General features: G+C 37.5%; 1 protein-coding gene across 1 annotated transcript in view; it reads right to left on the bottom strand.

The window, feature by feature from the left end:
* Nucleotides 1-23,625, bottom strand: part of NYAP2 (neuronal tyrosine-phosphorylated phosphoinositide-3-kinase adaptor 2) — a 214,668-nt gene that overhangs the window by 55,233 nt on the left and 135,810 nt on the right. The window contains exon 6 of the mRNA XM_077151801.1: nt 15,082-15,291. Coding sequence (XP_077007916.1) covers nt 15,082-15,291 — 210 coding nt within the window. The remainder of the gene's footprint in view (nt 1-15,081; nt 15,292-23,625) is intronic.

Raw genomic sequence — 23,625 nt, 5'->3', positions numbered from 1 at the left:
GTCCTGAAGAGCGAAAACAAATCTTATCATCACTGTGTTCATTTTGTGGCTGTGGAGAAAAGAAAGAACATCAGCAAGATACAAAAATCTAACCTGGGAGTAAATATTTTCTCTCTCCAGATTTCCACAGGGCTTTCCTAAATCCTAAGTAACTATGAATGACTTTCAGCATCCTGTAGTTATGAACTGAGGTCCTAGCTCTCTCTAAAGGGTCATATAATAAAGCAATTAATACTGGAGTAATTGGTAATTCTTCTTGGAATTCTGAGGAAAGCCCAAAACCCAGAGCAAAGTAAGATGGCCACGTAGTGAATAGAGTTTACAACCCAGTGATGAACACAGAGAATCACAGACCTCATTGGATGAGACGGAGGGAATCGGCTACATGCAGAGTTAGGAGTGCCTGTGGTACTCCTCCTGACAACCTGAAGGTTTGAGATTTTTCCTTATCTTCCCCCTGCTGATGCAGAGAGGATGTAAATCATACTGTGCACAATATGGGGATACCAGAAATGCTGTAACATATGGCTGATATTTTACATGGTACCATGAGGTACTGTAGCATTAGTAAACTTTTTTTTCTATTGACAGCCTCTTTCATAGTAATATATAATTTATGAAGCACCCCTAGGAACTTCTAAACTAATTTCATCATTTTACCTGAATATCAAAATGTGCTTTTAAAGTTTAAATATATTTTATTTAATACTAAAAGATAATTGAAATGAATGCATAGTCATATATTTTATGTCTTTAACAAGTAAGGAAGATGTTCAATTATCTTTAAAATTATTACAGAAGTAAAATCCATCTGTTAAGATATAAATTCAAAGACACTTCATGAGTGATTCAAAATCAAATATATACTGCCATGGAGATGGAAATTCTACCTTGTGTTATGACATCAAAAATAGAACAAAGAAAAAAATACAAGAAAACTCCTTCATCACCTGATATTTGGAGTACACACATGACAAAAATCAACTGGGGTATTTTAAAAATCTGTTATAGTTTGATGTTAAATAACAAACAAAAAAGGAAATGCCAAGCTTGTATTTTGTAAGTATTTTGCTCACATTGTTGATGTGAAAACTCTTTATTCCTAATATCTGAAAATCAAACTTAGACATAGTAATACCTCTTTATACCACTGTTTTTGTACAAGAGCAAGCATCTTGAGACAAAATATGCCCACTTATTACAACTTTTAGAGATCTCATTACAGGTTCTATCTCTGAGGCCTTGTTCCTTTTGTTTCTGCCTTTAACCAGCTGTCCATTAGAGACACAGCCTAAGAGACAAATGCCTAAGGATGAGCCTTATCTAAGACCCTACTTGGGCAAATTCATCATGGCAACATCAGTTCAAACTGACCTCCACAAACAGCCATGTCTGCTCACTGTGTACCAGATGTTCTAGGGCTCTAGGAAGTCAAGACTTTTTCATGAAAATACTAAGACTTTGTTTTTTCACTGTCTTGCACATGCATTGGAAGTCCAAAAGCAGTGCTTGATAAGTCTTCTGTCCCCTTAGCACCTCAAAACAGTGGCTCTAAACTGTTCTAAGAGTATATATTTTTCACTCTGACACACTCACAGGGGAAAAAAAGCCAGTTTCATTTATGAATGTCTTTAAATATTCAATGTGATAAAATGGGAAGGAAACTTAGAATACCTAATGTTGCATACCAAAATTTGATGGTTGACTCAAGGAAAAGTTGAACTAATTACAGAACACTATTTTTACTTGAAGGAAAGACTGATAAAGGCAAACTATGATTATTCAGATTTGGGTATCAGGCAAACATTTTCCTAAAAATGAATGAAGTGAGCCTATTTCTTCAAGGAAGACAACTGACAGAATTTATAGCCAATGTTAAATGTGAGTTTTCAAGCAAAAATTATAATTTTGGAAAACATATCAACCACTGTGAATTTGAGAGCATCTTAATATGTAAAGCTTTTCTTATGAGATCAGTACTGATATTGAGTGTGGTGTTTTTGGGTTTTATAATGAAATGTGTCAACATATGGAAGATCTGCATAACTCAGTGAAACGATATTTTTCAAATGACCAATGCAGGATCTTATAAATCATGCATGGATAGAAGATCCATTTAAAGTACAAGATAGAATAAAGGATTTTATCATACCCAGTATCATGACTTTATTGATATGGTCTCAGATTTCACATTGTAACTTATCCTTAAGAAACTATCATTTGTTGAGTTTTGGCAAGGTATCAAAAAAGAATACACACAATTATCTGAAAAAGCTAGTAAAGCATCTCTCCTTTTTCAAATATGCATGTGCATGAAACCAGAATTTTTTCATATATTTAAACCAAAGCAACATATCACAACAGATTAAACCCAAAACAGATTTTAGAATTCAGCTGTACTTCACTGAGCCAGACATTAAAGAGAGTTACAAAATTGTAAAACATTTCACCTTGTTCACCATTTGTTTTAGTTTGGGAAAATACAGTTATTTTTTGTTTTTTTCCTGAAAAGTATGCTGCTTTTGTTTAAAATATAGTGGGTTTATTTTAAATTTGTATCTCTCAAAATGTCTAAATTTTAATGTTGAATATATATTCATTCATAATATGTATAAAGTTAAGGTTTGGGGGATTCTCTCTCTATATATATATATAATATATATATATATATTATATATATACACATATATAATATATATATATATATTTTTTTTTTTTGGCATGGGCAGGCACCAGAAATTGAACCCGGATCTCTGGCATGGCAGGCAAGAACCCTGCCTGCTGAGCCACCATGGCCCCACTCTCTCATTAATTTTTTAATATAAAAAAGCACTTTGAAACTAAAGAGTTTAACAACCATTGTTCTATACAGATTGCAAGTTCCCAAAGAGTTCTTTTTAAAAGTTAAAACAATTTACACCATTAATTTGCTAGTTGATTATTTTAGAAATAAAAATTGAAACAGAAGAAAGCACCATATTTAAACAGAAGCATGCAAAAAGCACTGAAAACTCCAGGGGATTTGGGAAATACCAGTTAAGAAATACTGCCCTAGAAAAAAATTCTATGATAACGTCTAAGAAAAGTTAGCTTCCTGTGAGAACTGAGGAAATTCATCCAAAATTCCAGGGTACTTTTCCATCACCTACAAAAAAAAAAGCACACTCCAAGGTTCAGTCATTGATTCTTTGATACTAAAAAGAAATCTGTCAAGATAAATGAAATGATGTCAAAATTACTCTTAGTTCATTATGAATTTGCTTTAATTCCTCCTTTCTTGTGTGCTTTCTGTGTTTTTTTTCTTTTTGGCAACAATGTCAATATGATTATGTATAACTAAAGTTTGCTATTTGTTGAAATTGTTAGTAAAAGTTTCAGTAATAAATGGCTAAAAAACCCACAAAATTTGCTTTAAAAATAAAATTTAGCTGGGATAATGGCTATCTGTTGCTTTGCTTGTCCAGAGTATATTTCTTCTTTTTCTGGAATAGTAGTTTGATTTTCCTTTGGTGAATATCACTAGCTATCCATTCTTAGGATACTGTAGAGGTTGATCTTACCTTCAGCTCCAGGAATGCCCATGCGACTCAGGTCTGTCCAATGTATCAATCGATCCCCCAGGCCTCAGTGATTGAGTCAAGGTGGACATGTGACCCTAACACTCTTGCTATCTTTTCCTGGGGGCTGCAAAATTCTTATTTCCATCTGAATCACTATGGTAGTTTGCCTGGTTTCTATAAGCTTCATGTTTACATGTAAAATAGGAGAAATAAAGGTACTTTTCTCATAGAGTTGATGTAAGGATTGACTAAGATGGTAAATGTAAAGATTTTTACAGCAGTGTCCAGCATGTAATAGGATATAATAAATGTTAGATATTTTTATTATTTAAAGGTAAGTGGGATCTTTTTACTCCTCTGCTTATAAGTCCAAACTCCTTCCTCAACATGGTCTCCATGGATCAGCTTGCCTAACCAGTCTCAGCTGAAGCCACTCCCTGAGAGGAAAGGAACCGTCTTTATCTCTCCCTGCTGTATTTCCCTTCCCAACATGCTAACCAATCCTTAATAGGAACTCATTAGATATTTACTGAATAAATTATTTTTACATATTTTAAAGAATGAGGCCAGTACAAAAGGTGAATAATTTGAATACTTCCAATTAATAAAAATCAAATATTTTTCCATTTCTCCCAATTTTCCAAGTTTCCAGCAAAAGGGCAAAAATACATCAGCAAGTCTTCTGTTGAGTCAAATCTTAAAGAAAAAAATCACAGTGTCTGTTTTGGACAGTAGATGGCAGTGAAAATATTACCTGACATGTTTCTGAGAGCTTACAAACCTTCCAGAACTAGACTGATAAATGTCTAGCATAAGTCAGAGTTTTCTATTCTATAATGTCTGCTATGGCTTCCAACAGAAACAGAAAGGGCATGCTTTATGACTCTCATTCGTGTGGGGGACCCAGAGGGCCAGTCCAATGAAAGAGGATGGCTGCCAAGAGAAGTAGCATCAGAGTGCACTCCTCCAAGAGAGGGCACAGGTGGGAGCCATGGCCTCTGCAGGAAAGGACACAAACACCTGACAGGACGGTCAAAACTTGAGCCAACGCATTGTCATCACGATTCTCAAACAAGGTTAAATCTTCTATCAAGAGGCAAGGAAGATGAAGCAGCTGCTTTGCATGATTTGAATTGTTTATTATTTTTCACCAATAGAATCAAACAGAGAATAGGTGGAAATTTAGAACTGCTCTAGCAAGAAGGAAGCTATTGCAGTTGTTGCTGGGTTTTTTTTTTTTTTTTCCCTAACACTTCTCAGGGTATCTGCATAGTTTGCAACTTCCTAGTCTATCAATGTGTTTTGTAGAAATCAACTTTAAGGAACAATATATAGGTTTAGTGATGACAATAAGTTAGCTGGCTGCAAATCTGAAATATTTATATAGATATATGTAATCAGTTAACATCACAAAATTCCTTGACTCCAAATTTCTATTACTCTATTCAACCATCTTGCTAGGAAAAAATGCGAGTAAGAATCAATGTTTTAAGAAAATCCTTCATAACTAATGGAAAACTAAGTCCAACGTCCTGTCTTACTGAATCAGAAGCAATAACGTCTCCTTGCTACATAAAAACAACTGCAACCTTAGGCAATTATAAGCCCTTTGATGGCGGCAGTCATCTTTACATTGCCTCTCTCTGACCCAAGGACCAATTATAGTGTGATCCTCCTAAAACGTGCTTTCACATGTTTGCTGAATGAGTAAATAACTGAACCAAAGAAAGAGAAGCCAAAATAATGTGGCTGGTTTTTGTTTGGTTTTTTTTTTTTTGAAAAACAACATATGTGTAAAATCACTGCTCAGGCCCTCGAAATTTTTAGATACACCAACATACTTGATTATGAACACCTCTCAATTAGTTATAGGAACAGAGCAATTTATCGGTTTACATAGTTGAGAAAAAATGTTTTCTTTGGATTTACAGGCAGGTGCTTTAGGATACATGTTTATCATCATAATTCTGTTTCCCTTGGTTTAGGATAATAAGGTAGCTCACTCTGCAACTCTGATCACATGAGCACCAAGCTTAAAACCTATAAATGGCTTCCTGTCATCTTTTGGTAAAATCTCAAATCCCTGATGCAACTTCATCAGCAGAGCTCTTGTCAGCTCTTACAGCCTCCTTCCAAATACCATGTTCTTTGTCCTTTGTCCTCCTTTCAGCCACCCCCCTATTGTGTCCTAGAATCATAGGGTGTATGTAAATTCCACATCCTCTTCCTTGATCTTTCTCCTAATTGACTCCTCAGTTGACATCTCAGTCCCCATGTCATCAGGAAGCCCTGTAGCACCCTCTGTATTCAATACAGAATGTAATCACATTTTTACATTTGTGATACTTAGCTATCTTCTTCACTGGTACATGCTCAATGATTGATAACTAGATACCGAATAAACTAGATGAATAAATGAATGTATGAATAAATGAATGAATGTTAGCACTGAGGTGGCAATATTGGGAAGCCAACCTGAATTGCAAATTAAATAATGGGAAGAGAGTTGTGCTGTGGATCAGAAACCTTGAGTCCCTTTCTTGATTTGAATTTACTCCATATCAATGAGTCAGGACAATTTACTTGCTTTCTCTTGAGCCTCAGTTTTGTCACTGAAACAATCAGGATATAATACACACTACCCACACAGTTTTTTGTGAAGATCAAATAAGATAGCACATATCAAAGTATTATGGAAGCTAATACTTGGTGTATAAGACATTACTTGAAATGGGTCACAGATAATCCAGAAAGTTGATAAATTTACCAGGTGAATGTAATTTGCCAAAATCTTAGAGTAAATTTTGTTATTATACTAGACTCAGTTTTTAGAGAAAATTTCTGTATTTTAACTGTTAATTTGAACATACAGGATTTTAGATACAATCAGAAAACAATTTTATTATTTTCCCTTGCAAATCAGTTCTAATCTCCACTGATTTAGTCCTTTCTTGTCTTTCAGATAAATCCTAAACTGGGTCCTAAGTCTTTGATAGTAAAGATTTTTTTATTCTGAGTCACAAAATGTCATAATGAAGTAATAACTTAAATGCCCAGTTCCTTGTATTAATCAAAACTTTGACTTAATTTCAAGGAAAAGCTTCCTGCCCTGCCAGTTTGGGGCTTCTCCAGATACACAGTGCCGGGGAATTGGCCAGAGAAAATGGCGCCTCTTTGCCTCATCTCGTCTTCATCTTATGGCTGTACCCGTCTGTATGCAACTTGCTACCCACAATGTCTGCCTTCACCAGGGCTGAAGCAAGAGGGAGGAGGAAAGAGTAGGAGGCAGAAGGTCTTGCCTGGCACTAGCCTGAGCTGGTGTCACACCTTCTGGCTATAGCAGGTTTTTGACACTGAAACTCCTTCTCCTTGGGGTGCTTTAAGGGATTTCCTACAGCCTCTCATGACTGGCCATCTCTCTGGAGATCTCTTGGCTGTTTGCTCTGCATCCTCCCTTATGCCATGGCACCCTTCAGTATGCCTTGAGCTGTGTCCTGAAGAGTTCCTGATCTATGATCCATGATCTATGCCAACTCCAGGGTTTCTCTCCATGGCTTAATCTGGTCCGTGGAAGACACACTTTGCATACAGCTTTAACCATCAACAGCAGTAGATGGGTATTGCAAATTCTGCCTCTGGGCTTTAACTTTTCGCATTAGAATGTGAGAATAATTATCTCCTGTTATTTCATAATTAGCTTTTCCAATTTACATCCTATCTTCATCTAGTTATACAGAATTTACAAACTCTTGGAAGAAGAAATACTTTGGCTATTTAGATTTTTAATTCCCTCCAAGTTCTCCTTTTCTGGTTGTTTCCTAAAGCAGTACCATCAGTATCATGAGAAATACGAATAAAAATATTTCTCTGTGAACAAGTATTCCAGCAAGCAGAAGTCAGTTTCCCACAGAGAAATTAAAGTGGGGCTCCTGGGAGTACAACTTGCATTACTCTCCAAAGACATTCTGAATGAGAATTCTGTTATGTGTTTACTACTAGAATTCAACAAGGGAGAGTTAAATTCTAGAGTGTGAAAATAGTGAGCGGAACCTAGCAGCAGGATCCAGCAAATGTTCTCTGAGGAAATAACCAACTACCCTATTAGAATTGGATAGGAAAGCAGATATGGCGAGGCGTCTTCTGGTACATGAGCCGACTGTGCAGAATGACAGTCTTGAGAGTCGTAGATCTGAAGCCCACAGCTGCCTGGGCCTGGATGTGGAGCCAAGCAGGAAGTTAGTCCACATCCTACAGTGAGGTCCAACTTACAGCGAAGGTCTGAACTCAATCAGACTGGTGTGTTGTTTTTGCTGTCTAATAGAGATGAATATAACAGACAACTCACAGTCCCTGTATGGTGCTCAAACCCTAAAGTGTGAAAACATGACCATTAAAAATGTCACTGTAAAAAATGGGATGGTGAGGGGAAAGTTGGGAGGGAGGATTTTCACTATTCACTGTAACTTTTTTGCTTTTCAGTGAGCATGTTCTACCTATATAACCACAAAGACAACAACAACAAAACATTTCCCTATTAAACGAAAGAAGAAAACAGCAAAATTCAAACAGACCATGGTAGAAAGAGAAGAGGTAGTTTGGAAATTATGTAGTTATGTTAAAATGTTTAATACTAATCAGCTAGGGTTCTAAACATAAATATTTGCCATCCACATTTCTTTGAGTGAGTTGCAGGGCATATTCTGCTCCCTCTAATTTGTCTGGCTCCTTCTCTTCGGTCTGGTAACAGTTTTAACATCACTTTCTCTAGGAAGCCGGTCTGAATTACCCTCCCATTAGCCAGACAACAAATTATGTAGTTGTGCTTGGATTATTCATAACACCCAGCATTCCCCCTTCTTAGCATTTTTTTTTTTCTTTTTTTATTTTTTTTTAGAAAGACAGAGAAGGAAGGAAGGATAGAAGGAAGGAAGAAAGGGAAACATCTTTAAACATTTTCTTATTTTATTATATTTTGTTTTTGTTTTGTTTTGTTTTTTTACATGGGCTGGGGCCGGGAATCGAACCGGGGTCCTCCGGCATGGCAGGCAAGCACTCTTGCCCGCTGAGCCACCGCGGCCCGCCCCCTTCTTAGCATTTTAAGAATCTATTTTATTTTCTTATCCTGCTTGGCAGATTGTGAACTCATAGAGTTCTAGGTCTGCCATTTTTCCTTTTCCCACCTTGCATCCCTAGCACCTTTCCACCAAATGGCATAGAATAGTGCTGAATACATTTTTGTTAGAAAGCAAATAAAAAGGGAATAAATGATCGAGTGAATAGATAAATGAAAGACAAGTCAGGCATTTATTTAAAAAAATGTGTATATATGTGGATATCAGTATTTGTTTGTGATTCTTACATCCTTATCAATATAATTTTAAATTCTGTTCATTGCTACCAAGCAAAACAGAAATTATGAGAGATTAAGAAGCAAAGTACTCTTATCAATGAATGTATAGCAATAATAATGTATAGAATTAAGTTTTAAAGACTGCACCTGATCCCTTTCCCAACTTTCATCTATAAATGCAGACTGAAGGGAATCCAAAAATGTCAGGCATACTAGTATAATGTACTTTTGGAAACATTTATTTATTGGCCTAATGTTTCACTAATGTTGAACACACAGCTAATCTGACTATGTGTAAATTAAAGAAAACCTTTATCAGATTTATGATGAGCTGTGCTTTCCAAGGGAAAAACATGAGTCTTGGTCTTGAAAAAAACAAATGGATCTTCCCAATAAAATGGAATGGAAACAAAATGAACTTTGGTCACTAGCTGTTTTAAGCCAGCGTTATACTAGGCTGAAATGCATTTAAAAAATTCAATCCTAAGAATGACCTACCAGGTGGGATTGCCTTTATCTCTTCTGTAATGATGGAGAAACTAGGGCACAACAGTGTTAGGCAATTTCTTCAAGTCATTACCACCAAAATATTAATTGACTTAACACTGTAGCAAAGCATGGTTTACTTAGACTAACAAAGAAAGAAGAAATAGATTTATTATGGTTTACCAAGACTTATTGCCATAAATTCTATTCCATAATCCCCAGGCCTCTGGTCTAATTCTATGCTGCTCATCCAGGCTCTATGCTAATTGCATTACACACATTATATCATTTAATTCTCACCTCTCATTAGCAAAAGTACCTATGAGCTGGGTACAATTATCCACCAATTTTATGGACGCAAGTGGAATCTCAGAGAGATCAAGGGACATGACATCAGTAATAAATGACAGATTCAGGATTTAAATCCAGCCCTGCTAGGTAGGTGCAAAGCCTCGGTGCTCAACCACTATAATTCATATGTAAATCTATAATTAGTATAAAATTCATTCTACAAATGTGGTGTGCAAGAAATGAAACAACTATTGGTTTTCTTAAAATGAAAAAAAAACCATACTGAAAAAACATCTGCAAGGAAGTCAGGGATACATTATCGCCCATCTCCCAGCCCTTCTGTACCCCTGCCTCCTTTTCTATCGTATGCAGACATTTCAGTACTTTTCCATCCTGCAGCCTGGGGGAGATACTAGTTTCTAATGAAAGGTCTGACCTTACTATAAACCCAGAAACTGAGAACAAGCAGTTCTAGCTGCTTGTTAGGGTGGGACCTCTCAGTGTCAGGGCTCCCTCTCCCAGGGGATGTATAAATACCCTGCCCTCAGGCAGCAAAGATTTGTCTCTCCTTTCTACTATCTTGTGTAGCATTGACAGCTGCCATCCACGGACACTGACCTGAGCAGCAGGCTTTCGCTTCTCTTTGCTCTTCTGTTGTTGTGTAAGTAATAAAGCGGCCATTTGCTGAAAGCTTCTGTTGTGCCTGAGCTTGTGTTTCCACAATACATATTATAGCAATTTGCTCCACAACATCTTGATCAATTGGTGGAAATGCTTCCCTGTCATGGGTAATGCAAAGGCCCAGATGTTCTGCAGAGCAGAATATACAAGATGATCCTTCTAATCTTAATTAATCAGCCTGTTAATCATACACTGATTATCACCGGAAGCCTGCTATTCAAGTTCGCAGATCCCCTTGAAGTACAGAATTCCATATTGTGGGGGACTGAACCGCTATGCATAAAGTTCAGCCTCACTGGAAGCCCCAGGAAAACTCAACTCCATTTGCCCTCCCTCCCAACCAGAGGTCTGACCACTTTTCCAGGGTGCTGTAAAGGATTAGGCTGTTTGCCCTCATTATTCAAAGTGTCAGACCTCTATGCCCCTTCTAGATTTAAGAAATACCCTTTTCTTTCTTGATCATCAATGGCAGCATGCCGTTTGTCATTCCTACTCCTACCCACAGTCCTAGTCTTCTCAATGAGTTGCCACTTCTGGAAAATAAAAGTCAGATAGGCAGGGTGTTTACTGGCACGTATTGCTTCTACCATAACCAGATCTCTCCATGCGTAAGGGTCAAATCCATGCCTCAATCCAATGTGCATTGTTTGATATCATAAACCAGATAATGAAAATTGGCTGCCTTCAAGTTTTATTCAGCCAGATGAAGTGGATCATTTGAGTCAATGTTTCTGAAAATTGAGCTATATTTAAAAAGTGGGGGGGGGGGTGTTACATAAAAACAATTACAACTAGGAAACTTGGGTGAGCATTGCTCATGGCAATCATCAGCTGGCACCAAGTAGCTTTCAACACCTTGAGAAGTCCACTGTGCTTTCCAGGTCATCAGCACTTCATCACTCAACCTGATGCCCAACAGCCTGCAATAACTTTTCCTATAACAGAGAAATATGTGTTCATATCTATGGTTCTAACAAAACTGGGGATATTTAAGTTAGACCCAAAGGGTTTCAAATTTCACAAAAATGGGAGAAAACTTATTTCCTTGTGGGAGAGAAGAACATTGCTATGTATTTAATATACAAGCAAAACATGATGGTCATGAAGCAGCATATTGCCCGTTTCACCTACCAGTGTTACTGAGCACAGGCAACTCTGTGTCCCACGGTGGACCTTCTCAGAACAGCAGAAACACAGAAATCCAAACACACAAAAGCTGAGGTCTTCTTAAGATTATTCCATTTATAGGGCTGTCATTCTTGCTTAGAGCTAACTTTTACACTATTAATGGGGTGTGTGTGTGACACGATATCACTTTGCTTAGAATCCAAGGCTCTCCAGAGTGTCGCCTCTCTGACTTTACGCTCCAAGATGCTTCTTCAGTTACACTGGCCTGGCAGGTTAGTCCAGATAAAGTCTGCCTCAGGTTCTTGTTCACTTGCTTCAACCCATGTGAAATGCTCTCCTTCTGTTTTTCTACTCAATTAATCATAATAAAATGATTTTACAAAATACGTGAAGCTAATTAGAATTAAGATCTTCTGGAACATTTGCTTTACTTCAGTAATTCTTCCATTCCTCAAAAAAAGCTGTTAAAAGCAACTATTTCAAGAGGGTAAACTAATTTTGGTGAGGCAACAGTTGTGACTCGCAAAAGTGTGTGTGTGTGTGTATGTGTGTGTGTATGAGAGAGAGACAGAGGTGGGGCTCCAGAGGCAGAAAGTTGACCCACAGAGAGAGAAACCTCTTTCCTCCTCGGGTTAGGGCTGGAGTTGAGTACCTCTATCGATTAGGGAGGAGTAGGCAGGAACAGGGACTCAGTATCACAGTTTTAGTATTTCTGGTAGTGATAGAAGGAGGTTAGTAGTTCATGACCCAGTAGAAAGGAGACAATAATGAAAAAGAAGTGTGAAGAGAAGAAGGGAAAACAGTAAACTCTGACTCATTCTCTTCTGCTCTAAAAGTAACAAGTACCAAATTGCTCACTACATGAGTTATTTGCCTATTCTGGGAAAAAAGCCATCTCAAATGGTGCATGGTTTGTTTAAAACACTGAAGGTGAGTGAACTTCAGATACTCTACATTTTTGCTAGTGGAACTATCACATTTTTCAGTTCAGAACTAGAACATTTTAGACTCTTTCTCTTTAGAAAAATAAAGATCACCCACACAACAAACATTTTCCTTTTTTCTTTATTTTTCCTCAAAACTGTTAGAAAGGTAGGCTCGGTAGATATAATAGCTGTGATGTATTTGGGAGGAAGTAACTTCTTCTAATGGTTCTAGTAATGAATACTTTCATTTGAGTGCTCATGTAGATAGTTTTACTATCCCATAAGAAGCCTGGCTAAATTTGCCCCTACATTTCACATTTCTTTTAATATGAATACAAAAAATTCCCTTTCTAAAATTTAACAAAAATATTTTCTTCTTCCACCTTTAGTTACATCCTTCATAATCTAAGATAAAGGACATGGAAGAATAAATATTAGCATCATTTCTTCTAGTCAGGAGACATTTAATGCTCTAAAAAAAGCCGAAAAACTCAGGAGAGCAGATTTTAGCTACCTTAAATGGAAAAAGCTGTGTTAGGTGTTTGCAAGGGAAGAAAGTGAAAGTATGGCATAAGTTCTTTTTGCACTAAATTTCTTAGAAGATTCAGGTCAAAGACAACTTACCAATTTATATGCAACTTTCTAAGAGTACAGTAAAATTTTCATCGCAGAATCATCTAATTGTCTCATTTCCATTTATTCCATATGTCCTTCTTCCTTTGCTTATATTGAAATGTTTGGATTCCCTAGGATCCTTTCCTCAGCTTTTTTTTCTCACCTGTTTCCTGATCTTCTTGGTTAGGATCATCCAGTCTTACCGTTTTAGCCACGGGAAGGGTCTATAGTCTCAATCTCTAATTGCACTAAATCTCTTTAGTTTTAAACTGATAATTCCAACTGTCTACTGGTTTCTCAACTGGGTGTCCCAGAGCAGTTCCAACTTAACATGGAATTAAACCCTGACTTTCCCTCCTAAACCGTGCTCTACATCTTATACTGCCTATCTTCGTCTTGATAAATGGCCTCCCAGTTACCCAAGCCTTGGAGTTCTTATTGGATAGTCCATGATACAAACTGAATTATATTATCCCTGTCTTAAAAATATTTAAATGACTACAAATTATCTACCAGATAATATTCAAAAACCTAACCATGATGTGGGAGGTACTGTCCATTGTTTACACAATGTCATTCCCTGTTTATTGATTTCATATCCATGTGTAAGGCAGACACCTCCTGATTCAAGGGAAAGAAGGCCTTTCTATCAGCCCTTGAAAATTCCCTTGTGCTTCAACCAGTGACTTGTCTAAAGAACATGTTTTCCAGGTCTGACCATTTAGTCTGCTGAGGCACAATGCCTGGAACTGTGATAACCAGGTCATGATCATGAAAAAAAAATTTATGAAGGGTAGCACAATAGGAGAGTTAGAAAGACTGAAAGTTCTTGGGTGCTTGAGGACATTACTGAGCAGGTGAAAAATATCTGGAACTGTCAACCTCCACAGCTGGTGCTATGTGAGTCAACAAAGGCCACTGTTGCTATAACTATTGTTAATGGGTACTTTGTAGCCGAATCATTTATAATTAATACACATGGTCCTTCAGGACACTTGCTATCTGGTCCCAGCTTCAACATTAAAACTTTAGGCTGCGTTATACCTTTTTTGTTTTTGCATGGGTCTCCAGCATGGTAGGTGAGAACTCTACCACTGAGGCAGCGTTGCCCACCCTAGGCTGCATTTTATGTGTAGAGAAGGTATTGCTTTTCATCTTCCAGGAGCATCCCCTGCCCAAATAAAATCATTCACCCTGTTCCATTTTACTGTGTACATGTCTGTAAGAGAGCCCACAGACTAAAATCATGTAAATTGCTTTCTAAGATGACTATCAGAGTTGAAAAAGAACAAGAACATTAAAGGATTGGTCTTTTCTTCAGAGGCCTAAAACTCTCAAGGAATAGACACATGAAAGTTACAGGAAGCTCCTTGAAATCTTCAATTGACAGCTCTCTCTGTGTCCAGCAAGGAGATTAATCAGTACAAAGTAAACAGATGCTGCTTTGAAAAAATGATGTTTCATAATATTTATCTATATTAACCATCAAAATTTCATTGCATATTTCAATTTCAACTAAATAAGTTTAAAGGTGTATTAAATTTTTCTCCCTCTTGGCTTAGAACTGGAAAATCCATACCATGCCCAATGCTCAGTTACACTCCTCAGCCAAGCATTTCTGATGCCTGCTGTTATGTACTCCCTCAAGTGCCTTTAGGTCATCTTTGTGACATTTTTATCCTAAGTTGTTCTTTTGGTTCATTTTTTTCCAATTGACTAAAATCTGTTTAGAAGCAATGGAGGTATAATATCAAAATAAGGCTGCTAGATTTTTTTTTTCAGAAATTTAGTAAAAGAGCTTTTCAGGTCATCAGAGCCACTGTATTGCACAGCTCCGAAAAGCACCATTTGCTATCTTCTATGTGAAAAGTGTTCCCTGGAATGGTGTGACATATGATTACATTCTCTTGCACTTTTGTGAAGGGCTATTATGAAGTCTCTATGAATAGAGACAGAGATGTTTGTGGTAGTGGCCCTCTGACAATTGTATGAAAGCAGTTTATGGAGACATGAGGAATTATGGTGAGATTATGGGCTCTCTTACCTGAACTGTGGTTTCCTGCTAATAAGGTAGGGCTCACAGAGGATCTTCCCAGTCTACTGGTCACCACAGGTGGCCCTGGTGTTCCATCCCATTCCTGAGCTTTGATAGGCTCTCTGGAGGAAGATGCTCCATGATGCCCTCTCTCTTTGCTGTCCAACTTTGGTAGTGGCTCCGTGCTGTGGCTTCGTACTTTCAGCTCCTCTGTTGATTCTACGGGTCAACCAGAATTCACACTCCATTAAACAAAAATCAAATCCTTCCCAAAGTCCTTTAAAATTCAAGAATGGCTTCTAAAATGCTTTTGATATATTTTCGAAAAGTTAGATGTGTTTGAGACCACAAAATTTATAAGATGGAAACATATTATATGGGACATTTTTTTCTGCAGTACATAGGTTAATATTTCTGAGCAATACAGGTTTCTCTTTGGAAAAAAAAGACTCTTGAGTCTTCCTTCTCTTCTCTTGCACTCATCTTCAAGAATATCTCTTAAAGGGCACTTTACACTCACTCTCTTTACTTTCTCATCTTTTATTTACTCTTCTACCTACTGTGACATGCATTCAACCCAATCACTCTACTAAAACTGATTACCTAGTGATTTTTAGTTGACAAATCCAGACGTCATTTTTTTCAGCCCATTTGACAACTTCAATTACTTTCTTTTATAGATAGATATAGATCTTTAATTGACTTTTCTTCACTGACAGCCTGCTTTCTGTGATGTGTTGTAATTCTAATGCCACTTCTTTATTACTTATAACTTTTTACCTTTGCCCAGCACATACATATTGTGGGTTGGTTCCAAAGTACAGCCTCGACCATGTTCTCATTTTATACAGTATTCTTTCTGTGATCTTTTCCATTCTTCAGGATTTAACTAGCAATCACTGGATTGTTAGTGATTTCTAAATATTTTATCAGAAACCTGGACCATTTCCTTGAGCTTCAGACTCATTTATTCAGCTCCCTGCTGGATGTGACCATTAGATTCCCCAATAACACAAATTTAACATTTCAGATACAGAACTGACAACATTTCTTACTAAACCAATGGTTTCTCCTGTCTAGCCATCATCTAAGCTAGAAGCTTGACTCTCTTTTTAACTAGTATCTCTCAAATCCATCACTCAACAGATTCTGGGGGCTTTATTTCTGTTGCACTTTCTACTACATCTATCTCCACTGCTCTGGTTCAAGCTCTACACATCTCCCTCAATTACTGCAACTTGTCTCCTTGACCCTGCCCTTATTTCCCCAAAGTGCAAACTCCAGAGAGCTTTCAAAATGATCCTCTAAAATGTAAATCTGATTGAAATAATAGTGGTAAATGAGAAGGAGGGGTAAGGGGTATGGGACGTATGAGCTTTTGTTTTTTTAATTTCTTTTTCTGGTGTGATGCTAATTTCTGAAAATGATCATGATGATGAATACACAACTATGTGATGACATTGTGAGCACTGATTATACACTATGTATGGACTTTATCTGTGTGTAGGTTTCTCAGTAAAAATTATTTTTAAAATGCAAATGTGATCACAACTTACCCCTAACTAAAAATCCTCCAGGAGCTCCCATACCCACAAAATAACGTTTAAGCTCCTTACTATGACCCTCAAGATTCTCCTCTATCTTGCACTTTCTTCCTCTTCAACCTTGTCTGAACTAGATGCCTGCCTGAATACTGTATTACAGGAACAAATCGGTTGTAGTTTCTTCCTCCCTACCCTATCTCCCCTACCTCCTTGACAAAAAAAATATATATGCTGATTTCTATGTACTGTTTCTTTTGCCTTGAGTGCCCTGTATTTTGTTTTTGTTGGTCCAACTCTACTCAGCCCTAATTACTCAATTTAAGTTTCTTCTAAAGCATCTCCATCTTGTATGACTACACATGTTGGGTTACTTGAAACTCATCAAGTAATCTGTGCACTAAATTATTTTATAATTACCTTTTTATGTATCTGCTTTCTACAAAAGGCCAAGTTCTTTGAAAGCAGAGATTGCATGTGTGTATATATGAATGTGTGTCTATGTGAGCAAGCACACACTTATTTTGGATCCCCAGGAACTGGCATATTTTCTGGTTTATAATTGGGTGCATTTGGTATTTAATCAGCCAATCAATCAATCAAACAATTAAGTAGTTTTCTCAACTCCTCAGGCATCCTGATGTGTGTTGAAAATACACCTTCCTAATTAAATAAGAGAATCAAATGTGTTAAAGTGACATGGAGCTAATGACTTTTTTTTTAAATCTGATTACCTAACAATAACAAGTTGTAAAATTCACCAGATTTACAGCTTGATCCAAATAAAACAATTTTTTAAAAAAAGTATAGTAGCAAATTCACAGAAATGGTTCAGAGAATTGTATTTTGTTTCCTTTACATTTAGTTTCAAATAATCACCGACTTTCAGTAATGCGATAATACAGATTTCACACTTTTGGTCCTCATTATCTGAATCTGTGGAGTAAAGGTAGAACAGTTTGTAATGTCATGAGTAGCCCTGGGTGACGAATCAAGGTGCCCCACTTTTCAGTCCTGGCTGATGACCCATGTAACTGCACAACTTGGTTTCTCCTCAACTACAAATGGGCATAATACCAGCTCTGCCTAACTTCCTGGATTTTATTTTAAGGATATAATAATATTCAGTATTTTAAAATGTTTTGAAAACTAAAAAGTGTTACACAAATAAAAAGTATTAATTCAAACAAATTTTAGCTGTTTGTTCTTTGTGATTTCATTTAACCTTTCTGCATTTGGACTAGATAAATGCCATAGTCCCTTCCATTTCTAGGATGCTGTGCTGGTTTAAAACTGTTATTTACCCCAGAAAAGCCAGGCTCCTTTAATCCAATCTTGTGGGAGCAGATTTGTTGTGGATGGAACCTATTAATTAGATTATTTCCATGGAGATGTAGCCTTGCCCATTCAAGGTGGATCTTAATTAGTTTATTGGAGTCCTTAAAAGAGCTAACACAGAGAGCAGACGCCTCAATGCAGACACTTGTAGATGCTTGGAGAGCCAACATAGAAATCCACTGGAATCAGAAACTGAAAGCAAGACAACCCAGGAGCAAATGACAAGGAGATGCCAGTCACGTGCCTTCTCAACTGACAAAGAAACCCCAGACATGATCGGCCTTTCTTGAGTGAAGGTATCCTCTTGATGCCTTAATTTAGACACTTTTATGGCCTTAGAACTGTAAACTTGTAACTTAATAAATCCCTTTTGTAAAAGCCAAACCATTCCTGGTATATTGCATTCCAGCAGCTTTAGCAAACCTAAACAGACTGCAATGCCATTGAATATATCCACATCACAAATAACACTCTATGGGATAGACCTTCATTCAGGAGGGTAGTCTTCTAACTGCCCCAGAAAAGTTGCAGGTCTTTAAATGGGCTCGTACGTTTAAGTCCCAGCTATACTGAAAATCAAAATATGAGTCAAATATTTTAAAACTAACACATTCCAGCATAACAATCACAGCAAGACATTTTAACCAACACTTCCTTTTTTAGTGCTCTGAATCAAATGGAATAATATCAGTTATCAGAAAAAGACCATCATAGGCTATTTCTAAGCTATTTATGTAGCACTGGCTTCTGAACGTCACAACCTGAGCACCTAGAAATATTTACTTCACCCCATATTCTCTTGCAGATTTTAAATATATGATTGGGATATTCACTTTATCATCTCCTTCTGCATATTTTTCCTATCACCCCCATTAAGCAATTACCAATGTCTTTTTTCTTACTTACCATGCACAGGCGCACACACAGACACATACCAGTTCTTTCCCACTGGAATTGGAACTAATATGAGAAAAACTGCTCAAACTTAATATCAGGGCCAATATTGTTCATGCAGGTACAGACAATATTTAAATATGAAAGGTTGAGGATGTGTGGCAAGGCATTTCCACCAGCATCGTGCCTGTGTTCTCATCCAAATTATCTACATGTAAGTACCAGCGGAGAGTCATTTAGGTCTCAACCAAATAAAAGCTAATGCAGCTGCAGAAATGAAAACAAGTCTTTTTTTCTCCCTTTCTTCTTTCTTTGTTTTCAAGTCCCAGAGGTTAGGCTTACATGAATTTTGGCAGGTATATTTAGAGAAACTTGGACAAAAGGACTGAAGAAATTGTACTCCTCAGACTTGTGCCTAACTTTCTGCCTCCTACATAGAAGGCAAAGCTAGGAAGTCTGTAAGAACATCATAAATGCACCACTGAACATTTTACTGAGGAAAAAAATCTGTTCTGCAAAATTATTCAAGAATAAACTCCTACAAAATATGCTTTTTAATTAAAATAAATACAAAAATCTTCAAAATAGCTGTTGAAAACAGACTAATGGAAAGTTACTTACAGGCTAGGAAATGCATTCAAGATATTGAAAATGAAAAGAAATCTATTTGGAGGAATAAGGAGGTGTTTATCTATATACATATAATTCAACGATTTTTCCTACAGCTTATTGAAAACAGTCTTGATTTTTTTAACATAAACTTTCTTGCTGTAAATTTTACTGTGGTAAATTTTTATGTGGAATCTGAGTTCTTCCAGTGTTCATGGTTACAGTCCCAGCCTGCAGAGAAGTGCCAAGAACATAGTGTGCTCTTCCTTTATTCACTGAATGAATGAATGACTGAGTGAATGTTAACAATCGATTTTAAATCTGAGTATCACACGGAAGTCTGACCTAGAACTGAAATCTTGCTATGAAAATGCACATATTATTATATTGGTGTTGCAGACAGTGTGTTTTGCATACCATTATCCTAAACTTAGAATATTTATTTAGGTCATACATGAAGGATAAACAAGGATAAAGGACCAGATGCAACACTTCCACGTCTCTGTGATTCTGACTGATCATACTTCACCTCGCTCTGAGGTTTCTTCTCAACTCTCCTCCATTTCCTGCCTCTTTACCCTGCCTCTGGATCTGCATTTGTCTCTCTGGCTTCTGCCCAAGTCCTCTCTCTCCATTTCAGGCCTGGGCGCAGGGCCACCTAGAACAGACTGACTCCTTTCTGTCTGATGGCTTTAGACCTCAGCTCTGCCCCTATCAGACACGAATATTTCTAGGCTCCTTTTTTTTTCATTCTTCCACAACAACATACACTTCCTTGACTAAGAAATGCTACAGAGGGCTGTTACAAATATCCCTCAAGCTAAAGAATCTTCTTCAGTTCTAGAGGAAAAGAAAAAAATATCTACAACACCAATGGGCCGTTTCATATGGTTGTCTGGGGAACCACAACATGATAAAAGCTGTTCTTTTCTGAACTGGAAAGATCATGATCTTCAGAGCCAGGAAAATGTGATTTCAAAGTTCTGCCATGCCACCAACTTACTAATAACTTTAGTCAAAGTCACCTTGAACCTCAATGTCCAGATCTATAAATGGAGACAATGACAACTGCTATTATTCATATGTCTGTGAAGATCAATGAGAGAATCCTTTTGAAATGCTTAGTACAATGCCTGGCACATAACACTGCTATGTTTTTCTCTTAGCGTCCATTTAGGTGACTTAAACTACCTTCCACACAGGTCCCCAAGGAAGACTCTTGGTAATCATGTTGTCTCCTACAAAACTTAGTAGTCTCCAAGTATGCTAGTGCTCTGATATGGTGAGGGTGAATGTGAAGATGCAGTCCTTAGTCTTAAGAACCTTAAGGTAGTAGACCAGACAAATGAACAATTGCAAGTAATAAATGGGGCCAGTGATAAGGACCCAGAGAAGAAATAGAACTGTACAAGACTTGTCCTGGCTTCTCTATCACCACTGTCACTGCCCTGATTCTTGTCTTCATCTTCTCTCCTTTGTATTATTGCAAACTCCCAGCTTGTCTCCTATGATGACCTGACCTGTTCAATCCACTTTCCACATTACTTCTAGAGTGATCCTAATGGCTCCTGTGGCTTTTAGAATCAAGGTCAAATGCTGTAGGCTGGAATATTCGGTCCTTCATGAACTGATTTCTGGCACCATCTCTACATTTAAGTCCAGTCAGATGTTTGAATTCTGTGATTTATGGGTTGCTGACCTTTATATTTGTGTTCCTTAAGCTTGGTACACCTTTCTCCAAAAAGAAAATGATTGTTTAATTAGTTAACTTCTTGGTTGGGAATATTTATTTCAGGTGTTATCACTCCAGGAAGTTTTCCCTGAGCCCTTTTTCTAGTTTGAGTTTAAGGTGAGAGTAAAGGGTTAAGATCAGGTCTGGACTGTCCTAGGACTGCCTGGAAAAGTGACCTTGAAGTCTGTAACCCCCAAGTACTTTTGCTTTGGCAGCTACAGTAAGATAAGTGCCTAATGTCAGCCTGCCCTGTTGACTACAAACCCCTCATCTGTAGTTCTGCACCTGGACAGGGTTTGAGAGCCTAGGGCTTATGCCACTAAGATAATAAAAAAATTCGAATTTTTTCTGAATGCTGAAGTTTCTCTGAATCAAGGTGCCATAAGCGTGTCTTTGCTCTCACAACAGTTTTGAATCCCTTAGGCTGTAGCTGGTAGTGATGGACGTGGCAGCGCTGGAAGTGCCCATGAGATGCAGATGCAGGGCCTACCACATCTCTACAAGCTAAATAAGCATGGTATTACAGTACAACTGTCTGCATCTAGTTAGTTTACTGCTTATCTAACCTCTTCCTGTCCTGGCAGAAGAGGCCATGCCTTGTGTGCCATGTCTCACTTATTTCTGTCCTCATTTATCACTCCTAGTTGTTGATTTATTTGTCTGGCTCTCCCACCAGATAGAAAGCTTCTTAAGACTAAAGACAACATCTTTCACGTTGGTGTTCAGACTGTCTTCAGTGAGAATGAGTAAATGCTTGCAAGCTTCACCCAGGACAGTTACTTCACTGGATTTCACTCCTGGCTCTAACCCCATCTTGGACCATGGTTCGTAGCCTCCCCTCCCACCTCTCTAATTTTGCCCAGAACATGGACCATGGCAGAAACCAATAACCCTCACTGGCCTAACATGAATTAGTTACTGTAGCTAAGATGATGATGATTATTTCGTTAAACTACAAACCTTTCTAATTGACTTGCTGGTGGAAGGTGAGAAAATAGAAACCAATTGTCTAGAAAAAAATGAGCAATTTTAAGAAATAAGACCAGTAACCCCATGTTAGAGAAATATAAAATTCTGTTCTTTTTCACAATATTTAAGAAGATTAATTTGCTAAATGTTGATTGCTTCTATGAACATCTAAGATGATTCAGATGATTTACATAAGAGGCTTTTATAGTTGTGGTTTGTAATTGCTATTATTTTGAAATTTCACACTCTGATGAAGGATATAAAATATGGGATTTAATTGTGCCTGGCAGTTTAGGCACCAAAGCTACTCAGACTCCCGTTGCTGATGAGCATTTGGGCTTCCTGTGAACAAAAAGAATGCTTCAGAATTGTTCCTTCACATTGGCATAATGAGCAAGATCAAAGTCACTCCATTCTATTCTAACCCCTAAACAATGGAATTAATGAAAGGTGATCAAGGCAGATTAGACAGAAAAAGACAACAGATCTGAAGTGCTAAAGGGGGTCACTGAAATAAATTGCATTATTAGATGTGTATTAGATTCAGTCATCAAACTTTAAAGCTGAAAGAGACCTTGGAAATTACCGATTACAAAAGGTCACTGAAAGCAAGGTGTGAGTGTACGTAATTGCTGAGCAGGTCATCCTCCCTCTGGTAGCATAACTCTAGGGAGGGGGAGTTTCCCACCTCATGGGGAAGCTTACCTCAATTTTTAACAGCTTTAGCTGTTAGAAAGCCCTTCTATACAGAGCTGGAATTTGTTGGTTGTTGGTCGTTCTGTTTCCGGAGCAACTTAGAACCAGTTTATTTCTATTTTTAAATAAGCCCTTTTAGAATCCAGAATGAGGTATCTGTCTCCTCTTGGTCACATTTTCTTCAGAACACAAATCTAGAACTCTCACTTACCCTGGTCATTCTGACCTGGATACTAACAGTTTATCGTGGTGCCTTTTAAAAATGTGCTGTCTGGAGCTGAACAAAGCCAGACAGCCAGAGAGAGTTTACCTGCAAGTCAAGGCACGTGCCTCTCATTACATTTCTACTATTTCATCCTCCGAGTCTCTAAGGAAAGGAGGGCAAAGGCCCTTTGTCTCTGCAACAGAAGGGTACCAGGGGCAAGGGGCAATTTAACATTTTTTTATGACTCCTTCTCTCTTGTATGAACTCTGTCATTAGGGGTCAGTTATGTCAATTCCTTCATCTAAGGAATGCGTTCTCTTCAAACACAGAGAGAAAGTAACAGTGGCTTAGAAATCTAGAGATTCCATGGTTTTAAACTAAATCAGAAAGTCCTGGTTTGTGTTAAGAAGTCATTTAGGGTAAAAAATCTGGTTCAAAATGGATGAGGCACATTTAATTAGGATAAAAAAATGCAAAGAATCCTAATACTTTTACAGATGTAAACACTGAGCACAGAGCCTTTAAGCAACTTGCCCAAGGTCACACAAATGACAGGTAATAAAAGGCTT

The sequence above is a fragment of the Tamandua tetradactyla genome, chromosome 3, assembly GCF_023851605.1.
Source record: "Tamandua tetradactyla isolate mTamTet1 chromosome 3, mTamTet1.pri, whole genome shotgun sequence".
NCBI classification, from domain to species: Eukaryota; Metazoa; Chordata; class Mammalia; order Pilosa; family Myrmecophagidae; genus Tamandua; species Tamandua tetradactyla.
The sequence above is the reverse complement of the archived record's forward strand: the minus strand, read 5'-3'. Positions and strand labels throughout refer to the sequence as shown.